At 28.9% G+C, this 14,242-nt stretch overlaps 1 protein-coding gene across 1 annotated transcript; it reads left to right on the top strand.

Annotated features, from left to right (window-relative positions):
- Window positions 1-8,044: 8,044 nt before the first annotated feature.
- LOC126677415 (uncharacterized) lies at window positions 8,045-13,125 on the top strand. The gene is made up of 8 exons (XM_050372009.2): window positions 8,045-8,445; window positions 8,697-8,900; window positions 8,990-9,112; window positions 9,202-9,236; window positions 9,357-9,465; window positions 9,550-11,877; window positions 12,108-12,263; window positions 12,700-13,125. The coding sequence occupies exons 1-8, from the start codon at window positions 8,365-8,367 to the stop codon at window positions 12,931-12,933; spliced, it is 3,270 nt and encodes a 1,089-aa protein (XP_050227966.1). The 5' UTR covers window positions 8,045-8,364; the 3' UTR covers window positions 12,934-13,125.
- The last annotated feature ends 1,117 nt before the right edge of the window (window positions 13,126-14,242 follow it).

Consider the following 14,242-nt stretch of genomic DNA (forward strand, 5'->3'; position numbering starts at 1 on the left):
TTACCCTTATTTATGATGAATCAACATCTCTCTTATTTACAAAAGAAGGATAATTTTGTAAAAATATGATGATTTGCTCTGTCCCTATCAATTCTTGCTCTGAAAATAGAGCCACCCTTGTTCAATACTTCATTAGAAAGATTTAAGGTTTTTTTATAAGTCTATTTTTGATCTCTTCCCTAATTAGAAGTTGTAACTAATGTGTGCATTCTAAAGCAGTAAAGCTTTCTATAAACTAACGAGTTATAATTTAAATGGTATAAATACTCAGCAACGAACTGTTATGTCATGAGTTTAAATCTTTATACAAATATTTCTATCTCCGACTATTAAAAAAACAAAAAAAATCATTTTACAAAGAGGATTTATTTGTTTATTTGTTTTTGTCACAAAAGTCATACATAATTTGACAAAATCACCACTTCCAATGTACATGTCTCATGTTCCTCTCTCAAATAATAGGCATCTAAAGCTGATAAAGTTCAAACAAAGAAATCAGAGATTATAAGAATCCAATTTTCTAAATAAATTTAATATTTGCAAGAATAGTTTGTTTGCTTTAAACTTTGTCTTTACTCTAATTTTAGGTACCTAAACAATGACACCCTTTACTTGCAACTACATCAAATTAGTTGATATAAATATTTGGTACAATTTGTATCATTGAACACCCCCAAAATTTCATGCTAAATATATCCCAAATTCATACCTAAAAATTCTTAATGCACATAATTTTTTAATTCAATTGCATCCCATATCATTTTAGAAGCATAGATATTATAATTATTAATCATTGAATTAAATTGTTAAATATTAATAATTCTTAAATTTTTAAAAAGTTAAATTATCAAATAAATGAAATGTACACAATTTTTTTAATTTTATTTGAAGCAAATATATCCCAACATGTATTTAAACGAAGCATCAATAAGTTAACAAGTCATTTTTCTATATCTTATGAAAATTATAAAACTGTCTCATTTCTTATAATATTTCACTGTAAAAGTTCATTTTTTGTTTTCATTTTTTATATATATTCAAGCTGGAAATTCTCCATAGATAATTTTTTTTCAGTTTATCTTGCATTGTTGAATTTTTCATTTTTTTATTATACTATTTTATTTCACTTTGTGATAATAGATATTAGACTTTAATATGTAATTGATTACTTTTTATTATTTATTTTTCGTAATTGGCATTATATTTTTATTAAAATAGATTTTTGGCAAAAAAATGATGAACAATCATAGTAATTTAGAAAAATTACTCCAGTATATTTTTGGCAGAAAAAAACTATGATGGACAATCATATAAAATATAAATTGCCAGTGATGTATGAGCTATTATTATTATATGGTCCTGGGTAGGATTATTATTTTATGGCATAGTTTTAATTATTAAAATAAAGGACCACATGTTTTCTTACCTTTTTGGTATATCAAATAAAAATTGAAAACATTAATCTACTCCATTACTATTTGATAAATGAGGACACCATAAAAGTTTCATCTCTATCAACTATAAAATTTAAAACCCTAAACCTCTCTTTTCTCTCAAAGCAAACCCTAGCCGTCTAGAGTTTTTTTGTTGTTTCTTCTCCGGCAGCCGTCAATGGTTTGATTTTGCTGTTGACGGTAGCCATCCCTCTACATATGTTAATTTAATTTCATAGATATAATAAATAGCCAATTCTTTTCCATTTTTTCTTGATAGATTAAGATTTATCAACGAAGCACAATTCAATTATCAAGAAGCGGAGATAAATTGAAAATCATCAACAACAAAATGAAATCGTTTATGAGCTATATTAGGTTTATTTATTTTTCATTGTTTTGTTTTTTTTCTGAATGTTTTATTTTGTCATTTCTTTGTGAAAGGTTTGTTGTCCTTCCTCTGTGGAAGGTTTGCTGTCTCTTTTTTATGAAGGAGTTATCAAGTGGTGGTTGAACCGGATGATGTGAGTTTGCGGGTGATGGGTGATAGATGAAGTTTGATCGAAGATTGATTGAAGATTGCACTTAATTAGCGAAACAGTTAATAATTAATTTTTGTTTTCGTAAGTAAGATCTGCGAATCAGACAGCATGTTGTCTGTTCCATGTCAGGTCATCGGGTTTCGTTTTCGAATTATCCCGAATTTCTTACAAATGTAACTGTTTCATATTCGATTTAATGAAATTTGATGAATTCAAAAAAAAAAAATGAGGACACCATAATAGTGCTTTATTAATACTTGATTAAAATGTATTAATGGAAGATTGGGGTTTAGGTAGCTAATTTAAAGCATTAATTAGTAAATGGATCCAAATCAAATGGCCAATTCCATGGACCCTCATCAAAACACACATAGACGTCCATTAATTGATAATGACACCCCGATTATTTTATTTTATTTTATTTATTTGCCTGAGAAAGAATCCAATTATGCTAGATTGAGATTGATTTTTTTCAAATTTATAGAATGACACAATTATTATTATAAATTAGCAAACCAGTCTTTCTTGTGGCGTACAAAAGTTGAATTATTTTTGGCCAAATGATAATTAGATCAAGTAAGTGCCAAAATTAGAATAAATTTAACACTCCAACAAACTTAACAGCTACAAGGCAATTTGGTTGCTGCAGTACCAATTACCAAGCAAGATTTTAAGTTTAAACTCACACTTTGTTCAATTAATATAAAACATAACTTATTATTAATTTAATCAAGAATTATATATTATGATTAATTTTTAAAAATATCTAATTCACATGTAGAGATGAACAATAAAATATTAGATGAAAAAATAGAAATTTTGTGTAGCTAATTTAGTAAAAAGATAATGTTTATATTAGTAGACATATATAAATGTCGGAAATAAATTAATATCTAAATGGTTTAATTCAAAAAGTAAATTTGTCATTTATTTCATGTTAAAAAGAATATGCCTATATATGATTGTCACCTATTGATTTGTCCTGTCTTATACAATTAACTAGCTTTAACCCGTGCGTTGCACGACATTTATTTAATTTTTTTTATTAATTTTTAAAGAATAGAATTGTTGAAATTTTGTTTCTATCTTTTATTTAGATAGTTTTTTTATTTATAATTAAATTGATAGATAACTAATACTTCTTTAATTTTATTGCAAATATTTATGTGGCATTTTAAAAAAATTAATATATAGTTCAATAAGTGTCGGGATTTGTTAAATTATTTTTAAAAGATTATAAATTAATATTTCAATTTAAAAGGTTTGATTATGTATTTAATAAATATTATCAGGTCCGATTTTTCAAGATACAAATTTAATTTTAATTTTTATAATCTTTTTTTAAAAAAAATTGACTAATAATGCTTTTTGTATTTTTTTGTTTGGATAATTTTTTATTTTTAAAGTAATATTTGTTTTATACATTTTTAATGTTAGTATTATTAATGAAATAAAAAAATTACAAATAATGAGACTGTAAAAAATTAGTTCAAAAAAATACTTTGGCATTGCTATCTTTAAGAGAGAGAAAATTAAACTAAAATTAATATTTTAGATATTTTCTTAAAAAAGATACTATAGTGTAAAGAAATACTAATGATTGATTTACATTTAGCTTATCTGTTATTTGAGCATAAAATGCAATTAAAATGCATTTATTTCATGTATTTTAACCTTTAAAGAAAGAAAATGGAAGGTTAACTCTCGAATTAAAACACTTAATATTTATAAAAAATTAACATTCATATTAATTACTATCATTTACAAGGAATTAGTTAGTTATTCGAAAATGACAATTGCAAAATATATTATTAAAAAATTAGAGTGTCAATGATTATAAATTAATATTTATATATATATTACATTTGTATCATGAATAAAGAATTAATAGTGTAAGTTGTTTATGTTGAATGTACCCTCAAGATTTTAAAAAAATTCAGTTATGACATTTAATCACCAATCGGTTTTTGTCCTTATGAACTTCGTGTTTGTAGTAATTTTAATATGATTTGCTAATTTCTTGAGCACTACTTCTGTTTATATTGAGTTTAGTGTTCATTAATTTTATATTACTTGAGCTAGTGATAATGTCATGCTTTTCAAAATGTTTTGCTATAAAAATAACAAATTGCATTTCATAAATATGGAAATAGAGTAAAGTGATAAATTTAAAATATCATAACAGGTTAAACACATTTAATCTAGAATAAAATACCACATTTAATCAAGATTTGTTACAAGTTATAAAATGTCTATCTTCCTCTATATCAATTCAATGTCCTCTATTGCTTGTTTGCCAAATTTTATCTCATATGCATATGATGCTTTTATTTTGAAATTTAATTCTCCATTTCCAAAAATTTGCTTCTTCTTCGGAATGAAGAGTATCATTTTATTTGATACTAAAATTAAAAAAGTTTAATTTATTATTAAATTTTTCTTTTCAATACCACTTATTGAATATCATATAATTATCTTAACAAAATCAAATAAGATAAAGTTATTAATTTTATCAAATTAAATCAACAAATCAATGCATGTATCAAATTTGACCAATTTTACCATAGCAAATAAAAAGAAATAATATAAAGTAACAATTTAAAAGTAAAAGATATATGTTACCAAATTAGATTAGAAAATAAATTAATACTTGAAATTCACTAATCCATACCAAGTTAAAATGTAAATTGTTTACAAACAAACACTACCAAATTTGACACCAAATTAGATTAGAAAATTAATTAATACTTTAAATTCACTAATTTTCCCATACATTACCAAATTTGACCAATCTTGCTATACAAAATAAAGAATTTAAAGGTAAAGCATGTTACAAAATTAGTTTAGAAAATTAATTAACAATTTAAATTCACTAATTTTTCATACCGATTTAAAAAAGAAATTGTTTAGTAACTTAAAAAAACGTTACCAAATTTGAGCAAATCAATTGATATATTAAATCCCAAATGTTACCATATAAGTCAAAAACAATATATAATTTTTTTTTTTTTAAAAAAAACAACACCAAGTTAGATTAACATATCAATTTAATTTTATTATGCTAACTATAAAAAAGTAATAATTTATAAAAAAAATATAAAAGAGAAGGAATCTGGTAGTGCCGGACGTCTTTGTTTTCCCCACCTTGGCGAATCGCATCCCCACACAACGACATTCTTTTTGCGTCCCTTATGAAAATGCCAAGTATCAACTAAAGAAAAAACATTACATCGTACTATATTAATTTAAAAGAAGTGGTGTAGAAATGTCAAAAAAACAAATATGAGAATGATTATGAGAACGTCAAATGTGAAGTAAAGAAATAAATTAGAACAAAAAAATCAAAAAATTAAAATTTTAAAGATGAAAGTTGGTGATAAAACCTATTTGTTTTATTGTCAATAGCAAGGCCTTTAATCTCTACATACAAATTATTAATTAGAGCATAACATTTGAATAATAGAACAAATAAAAAAAAATTAGAACAACTCAAAAACTATAAACAAAACTTTATAATGAATAAGAGAAAATAATAAAAAAAATTACCTGAGCTATATGTAGCTCTCCATTGAAAAAGAGTAAAAATAAGAGTATTTATAATGGTGATCTAAAAGAGTATAAAAAGTCTTTTTTTTTTAGAAAAATATGAAAATGTGTGATAAATTTTGTAATTGTCTTATAAATAATGAGCATTTAATTTTGTAACGGATTATAAATTTTGATAATTACTCCTTTGTTAGTGTTAAACATAATTTATTGGCTATTCATTCTAAAATCTTTCCATTTAAAATATAGACCACTAAAATATTCTAACGTTTTTTTTGAGAAATTCTTAGGTAGACTCGGTCTACCACGTCATCCGTAGACCAAACCTATCACATTATGACACATTATTAAAATGATGGCAATCTTGTAATATTACTATTCAAAGGTGTAAATAAGTAAAAAACGAATTTACAAAATTGCCATCATTTTAATGACGTGTCATAATGTGATAGGTTAGTTTACAGATGACATAGTAGACCGAGTCTACATAAGAATTTCTCGTTTTTTTTATTAGCAGTTGTATACATTTGTTGTTATCTTAGTAAATGTTGACTTATTATACTAAACCTCTTTCATTACCCAGTGTTTTTATTAATGACACATAATTCTATTATTTTTTTACCATAATAAGATCAATAAAGTCCAAAGAATGGTGGTTACCATATTTTTTATGGAATGTTTAATGTCAAAACCTTTTTCATTAATTTTATTTATTTATAATTTAAATTATCTTTTAAATATGTCATTTTTTTCTTATTCTTTGCTGTAAAATTTAAAACTATCGTAATATCATAATTATCAGTAGATTAAATGTATATTTTATCTACTTTTGTGAATATTAATTGTCAAAATTAATAATAGTTATATATTCCAATTAGATATAAAATTAAAATATAGCTTTGTGTTGAGAATATCGAAAATGTGATGATAAAGAGAAAAAAAATCAATTTTGAATTAATTATAATAATAATATTTTAAATGAAGAGAAAAATAGTTTATTCTATTTTTATGAACTTATTCAATCCTACGATTCAAATTAACTAACATTTAAAATTATTTAAATATTTTATTAGTATATTTATAAACAAATATATTAGTGATTTTTTTTATTTAGTTAGTATCTAGTAACACTCATAGGGACATTAATTAGAGAATTAATGATTTAAAATTATTAAAAAAAGGAAATATGGGAGAATTAGTATATGAATGCCATTTGACATTTAAAAGGAAAAAGAAAATATATTAGAATAAATGAGGGAATGCCACTTGTCAATCCGTGGGAAAAAACGTCCTGCTTTATATATATATAGTAGATTTGGCATTATGTAAGGAATTTATGTTTTGCAAAATATTTTAACTCCATTTATAGATAAAGTAATCAAATTAAAAGCTAGATAAATAAAAAAAATACGTTCTCTTATTAATGCTAATGATTAAAATAATGTATATTCACATAATCAAAAATTATGAGGGTGAGTAATTTTGCTTGTTACTACAAGTGATGGTATATTTTCAGAAATAATAGTTTTTCTTCTAATTAGAATTAGAAGTAGAGTTACAAATTTAAAATTAATTTAAAACTCATAAAAAATATTTTATAAAATAAAATTAACATAGCAAAAGATAATGAAATACCATAAATATGAGGGATTAGTTTGTTTGTTTATTATAAAAAATGGAAGATTTAACCCCAAGATGTACGGGAAAAAAAATCTAAGATGAGTTGGTAAGACGCTTTTCTAGTTTAAGTAAGGTCTCAGGTTTGAACGTTACTCATGTATGCAGCCGTTTAAAATTTGAAGTCAGAGTTTGCCTCCCGCAAAAAATCTACACGGCTCGAACGTGGATTAATATGAATGCGGAAGATTTAAAAATGTCGTCTTATAGTTGGAATCCGTTCAGAAAATTTCATGAAGCCTGTAATAAAAAAAAAGTGGAAGATCATGTGTTAAAAAATAGAAGAAGGGCATCTATGTCAAAAAGAAAAACACTGTTCCCTTGACTCAAAATCAGAGCATGCAATGATCTACAACTTTAATCCAAATTAATTACTAATAAAAACTAAATTAAGCATCCCTATATATGATACTCCCTCCGTCCCATTTAAGAAGGGACATATCCCATTTTTATTTGTCCCACTTAAGAAGGCCATATCGTGTTTTTTGTGCCAATTTATATGAATTTTCCTTTTATACCCCCTTTTCTCTTTCCATAATTAATGAGTATTAGTCTATACACAAAATACAACACTATCATAAATAGGGGTAAAATAAGAAAATATTATAGTAGTTAATGCTTTCTTAATATATGTGAAAAAGTCATTTGTCCCTTCTTAAACGGGACGGAGGGAGTAAATAAATACTATGCTAATTTATCTTCCCAAAATACAAGTAGAACCTTCTTTCTAATTTTTTTCCTTTTCATAAATTTAAAAATTTTATTTATTATTATTTTTTAGTTTGTTTATTTGAAAACAATTAAAATAAGAAAAGACCACGTGGCATCACTCTCTAAAAGAGTGTTACAAAGACAGAAAGAGAAGATCCTCAAGAACTTCAAAATTCAGGCACAAACACTCTCATTTCAACAAAAAACACAACACCAAACGAACCAGCTTCCTTTTATCAGATCTGTTCCGTTTCTTTTAACTCGTTGTCTCAGACTCAGTATTTTTCTACTGAGTCAACTCGCTTTTCTCTTCAAACAGTCTATAGTTCTATCCGTGTCATTCTCTTTAAGCTGCATTGGACGAACCGATCACAGAAATGCTAGTTTTCCGGGGAATTTCGCCGGATTCCCGGTGACTAACTTGATTTTCCGGCGACTGAAGAATTTTTTAAAAGATGTTCAAGTCAGCTAGATGGAGAAATGATAATAAGAACAAGATCAAAACTGTATTCAAATTACAGTTTCATGCAACTCAGGTATAAATGTTCTTCCTGAACTAGATTTCATTTTATTTTATTAATCAATGTTTTTTAAAAGAGTTTTGAATTCTTGAATATGCATTTAAAGTGTCACATGATAGAAACAAGAAATTAAATATTTACATTAACTTAAGTATTTAATGTGCATTTGACTCAACTCAATCAAAATTATTCTGCATTATTATTATTTTAATGTTCTTTTTAGTTTAGTGGAAGAATTTGAGTGAGTGTTTGTGTGACTGTAATAGGTAGCACAACTGAGTAATGTAGATACCTTGGTGATATCTGTGGTCCCTGGAGATATTGGAAAGCCAACAGCAAGGTTAGACAAGAGTATAATCCGAGATAAAACTTGTCGGTGGGAATATCCAGTTTATGAAACTGTCAAATTCACTCAAGATTCAAGAACTGGGAAGATCAATGACAGAATTTACCATTTCATTGTCTCAACTGTAAGAAATTGTGTTGTTGAATTGAGTTTGAGTTTTGTTTTGAGTGTTTGATTTTGTAATTTGAATGTCTTTTTTCGGATTGTTTGCAGGGATCGTCGAGAAATGGTTTAATCGGTGAGGTTTCGATTGATCTTGCTAGTTATGCTGAATCTACTAAAGTTAATACTGTTTCTCTTCCATTGAAGAATTCGAAATCTAATGCGGTTTTGCATGTAAGTCCTCTAATTTGTTTTTATGAGTAAATGAGGAAATTGCTGAGTCTGATTGGTTGGAATTAACTTTTGCTGTTGGGTTTCAATAGGTTTCAATTCAGAGGCTTCAGGATAACATCTATAGGTAGATATTGATAATTATTATAATTGTAGTTATGTAATATTTAGTAGCTTTTTCCATTTTTGGAGTTTGCTTCAACTGATTGCAATGTGCTGGCGTTTTTTTCTTCTGAGAACTTTTCAGAGATGTGGAGGAAACCGAAGATACAAACATTAAAACACCGAATAGATCTCTGAATTCCCTCTTAAGCAATGGTGATGCCGAAGAAGGCGTTAAGAATAATTCTAATGAAGTACGTTTCGGAGCTATGGCTTGAATTTAGTTCTTTTGTTCTTGGTTTGCTTGATTTAAGATAGATATTTCTTTCTTGTTTCAGGATAGACTGCCTAATGATGCTTCCCGCAGCTCGGAACTAAATGGTGACTACAGAACATCTAGTGGATCTGACATTACAATGTCAAGTTCCGACAGCAGCTCTGGGATCAATACTCCTCGTGAACTTCAATTCAGAAATAATTCCCTACAGGATCCGACTAGCTTTGTATCATCTCAGAGCCCCAGATTAGCTTCTCATAGACCAACAGTAAATGGTTCTGCAACAGTCCGAGAAGAGCATCAACAATCACAATGGGAGTGGTCGGGGGAATCTGATCACGGAATAAGTACGGATGACTCTATTAATAGTTCGCAGGCTGCCTTGACACGAGAAATGTCACAAGGCACTTCAGATATTGAGATTGAAAAGCTCAAGGCTGAAATTATTGTTTTGTCTAGACAAGTAGATTTGTCGGATTTGGAATTGCAGACTCTTCGGAAGCAAATAGTTAAAGAGAGCAAAAGGGGGCAGGATCTCACAAGAGAACTCAAGGGCTCGAAACAGGAAAGAGATGCACTCAAGGCAGAATGTGACAAGCTCAAAGCCTTTCAGAGACGCTCAGAGGATTCAAAAAGCAAACCAAAGTCACAGTTTGACGGTGGTGATCCACGGGCTCTTCTTGATGAGATCAGACAAGAACTGAATCACGAGAAAGAATTGAATGCCAATCTTCGATTGCAATTGCAAAAAACTCAGGAAGCAAATGCTGAGCTGATCCTTGCGGTAACAGATCTAGAAGCGATGCTGGAGCAGAAAAAGGGGGATATAGCTGATCCTCCCAACAAACCAAAATCCTCCGAGAATCCTACATTTAGAAGTGAGAGTGACGATGATGAAGAGCAGAAGGCGCTGGAAGAGCTCGTTAAGGAGCATAAAGATGCTAAGGAAGCATACCTTTTGGAGCAAAAGGTTATGGACCTCAGCAATGAGATAGAAATCTATAGGAGAGACAGAGATGAGATAGAGATGCAAATGGAGCAGCTTGCACTTGACTACGAGATATTAAAGCAGGAAAACCATGACATGTCGTATAAATTAGAGCAATGTGAGCTGGAAGAAAATCTGAAGATGCAATGTGAGTTCTCCTCTTCTTTTTCCAACATCAGTGAACTAGAATCCCATATTGAAAGCTTGGAAATTGAACTCAAGAAACAGTCTGAAGAGCATTCAAATTCTTTGGTGGTCATAAATGAACTTAAATCCCAGATTGAGAGCTTGGAAAATAATCTCAAAAAGCAAACCAGAGAACACTCAGATTCTTTGGTGACTGTGAATGAACTCGAAGCCCATATCAAGAGTTTGGAGGACGAACTGGAGAAGCAATCCGAAGAGTTTGAAGCTGATCTAGAAGCTTTAACTCGTGCAAAAGTTGAGGAAGAGCAAAGAGCAATCAGAGCCGAGGATGCGTTAAGAAAGACAAGATGGAAGAATGCCGATACAGCAGAGAAGATACAGGAGGAATTTAAGAGATTGTCTGTGCAAATGGCATCAGCATTTGATGCAAATGAAAATGTGGCCATGAAAGCACTGGCGGAAGCTAACGAACTGCGTATACAAAAGAATCAACTTGAAGAAATGCTTCAGAAGGCAAATGAAGAGATCCAATCCGTTAAGGATTATTATGAGGCAAAAATACAAGATATTTCCGACCAACTGAATATGAAAGTTACTCAAATAGAACAGATGATGATGGAAATTGATGACAAATCCAGGAAGATGGAACATCAAAAGAAGAATGAGGAAGATCTAAATGGATCTTTCTCTAAGGAAATTTTGAGGCTAAAGGGCGAGATCAAAAATCTCACATTAGAAAACAATATCCTTTCTAAACAAGCAGAACAGAAAGAGAATCTGCAAGTTGAATTACAACAGTTGAAGTCGTCTTTTAAGCACTCCGAAAATCTTGTACAAAAAGGCAAAATAGAAAGAAATGAACTTGCGAGTACACTAGCTTTGGCGAAGAAGGAAATGGAGAAGTTGATGAAGGAGTTAAATGTAATTGAATCACTCAAGGATGAGAAGGAGATAGCAATAGATCTCTTACAGACGGAGGTGGAAACACTGAAAGCTCAATGTGATGAACTGAAACATACTCTTTCTGAAGATGAGTCGGAGAATGAAAAACTTCGGAAGCAGGTTTTTCAGTTAAAGGGTGAGATCAAGAAAAAAGAAGACACTATCACCATTATTGACAAGAAGCTCAAAGAAAGCAACAAACGCACGGCAATTTCTGATAGCACGAAAAATAATCTCAGAAACAAGTCTTCTCCGGTACTTAATGGCTCTAAAGAAGCTGCAAATCTGAAAGAAAAAATAAAATTGCTTGAGGTAAATATTTTACTTCCAAATTTAAGTAAATGAAAAGCTTTGACAAGAATTTACTAGGCTGAACATTAAAGTAAAACCACAATAGAATAAATTCTTAGTCATTGCTCGTATTATCATCATGGTTTTCAAGTGCATTTAGACCTTGTTATGGTAATTTCGTATTGAATTCTTGACCTTAACCTATGGATGCTGTGTTTAAGTGCTTATTATATAATGATTTTGTTCAACAGAGCCGGATAAAATTGAAAGAAACTGCTTTAGAAACGTCGGAGAACTCATTTTCGGAGAAGGAAAGAGATCTTCTAAGCAAAATTGAGGAGTTGGAGGACAGACTAGAAGAACTCAATCAACACAATGCAATTCTACATGACAATCTATGCCAAAAGGTTAGCAATGATGATTAAATCACATATCTTAAAATAGCTATCAAGTTGATGACAGTAGTTAAAGAAGTATTTACTTTACAGTTATGTTGCATGGGAACTTATCGAGTTCGACGTTTTGACATTTCGTTTTTGTTTTCACAAAAAATCCGAAATTTATATTCATAACCTATTTGTATAAAAATATCATTTTGCCTTTTTCCATTTCATTGTTTGTTGTTTTGATGTTTCCGTTTCGGTTTTATATTTTGGTGTTTCGTTTTCGTTTGCACAAATGTTATTGAAACTCTGATACTTTTAATCTAAAACATATTCTTGTAAAATTACTGTTTCGCTGTTTTCTGCATTAGCATTTGTCATTTCAACGTTTCTGTCTGTTTCCGTGCAACATAGCTTCACATAATAACAATATATCTAATTGGTCGACCCTGCTATGCAGTTACCGGAGGACACCATTGGCATAATTTCAAATGGTGGTTCAGTTGAAGAAATTGGAAATGAGTTATTAAGTGAACTTGAATCATTAAAGGAGCAAAACTTATCGATGGAAAACGAACTGAAGGAAATGCAAGAGAGATATTCAGAAATAAGTCTAAAATTTGCAGAGGTAGAAGGTGAAAGACAACAGCTTGTGATGACAGTTCGGAACTTAAAGAATGCCAAAAAGGGCTAATATTTTTTGTTTGTTTATTTTTCATGATATACAAAATCTATATACTGTGTATAGCTTAAATGGCTGGAGAACTCACACGTAAAATTCTTCATGTGAGAGTTGAATTAGGGTGAATAATCCGATTTGTACAAAGTTAAGACAAAACTACTAGCAATCTGATTCTGAGTGTAGGTAATTAAGGTTTTTCCATTACAGCTTTGTCTTATGTATGATGATTTTCCCCTTAATATATTCATATCAAAATTATTTTTTCTGCTACAACAGTCCAAATTGTTCATAGACTGAAGTCTGAACAATGGAAGTAATGGTCCATCGTGTATTTCTTATGGTGCCTTTGGATTCGAATGGTTGTAACATTGATACGGCTTGTTGAAGCTATAGTATCAATTATTGTGATCTCGTTCGGCCGGATTGGTATGCGACGAAATCAAGATTATTCTATGTATTATTCCAACACAAATAAATTTTATAAAATTTTGCTTTAAAATAGTTGTGTTTGGTTTACTTATGCCAAAAATAAAATAAATATAGATTTGAACCAAATAAAGGGCTAGTGTCAAGTACCCTACTTGTACACTTTTTGAGGTTGACCATCTTCGACAGTCTGATTTAGTAATTTTATAATATGCGTGAATTACTGAATTATATCCATGCAGCAAATATGAAAGTTGAAGGATCTAATTTTTAAAAATAAGATATCTTTTTAGTACCTAAACTTGTTTTTATAAAAATTCAGCCCATCATTAAAAAGAGCTTATGAAAATTTATCTATCCAATTAGCTTAAAAAAAGTTAAGTCAATAAAAAAAATTTATTATAAAAGAATCTATGAAATTTTTGTCTAAAAATGGACTAATTTATTATAAAGTAATTTAACATATTGAATTATATTTTATTTGTATCAATTAAACCCTTCATTTTTTTCATTTTCATTTTGAATAATAATTATTTTTAAATTGATAGAATTGTCATTTTTTTTTATAATCGAGAAGAGAGGGCACTTGTGGAAGGGGGGGAATAGAACTGACGGTTTAGTATAGATGCCACCTAGCGCTTAACCGTTTGAGGTATAACTCATTGGTTGGAACTGTCAATTTTATATATATTCATAATAAATTTATCGATTTCATCACAGCTTATATAATAGTTGATTCTGCAAAATCGTTAGTATAAGCACAATTTTTTTTGTCAAAGTATAAGCACAATTTCATCACAGTTTATTTAATAATTGTAATTTGGTAACTACAGTATTTTGAGAGATACCTTACAAAAAGATTTTGCAGCTCAAGTACAAACAGGTCACCAAAATT

The sequence above is a fragment of the Mercurialis annua genome, linkage group LG4 (assembly GCF_937616625.2).
Source record: "Mercurialis annua linkage group LG4, ddMerAnnu1.2, whole genome shotgun sequence".
Taxonomy (NCBI): domain Eukaryota; kingdom Viridiplantae; phylum Streptophyta; class Magnoliopsida; order Malpighiales; family Euphorbiaceae; genus Mercurialis; species Mercurialis annua.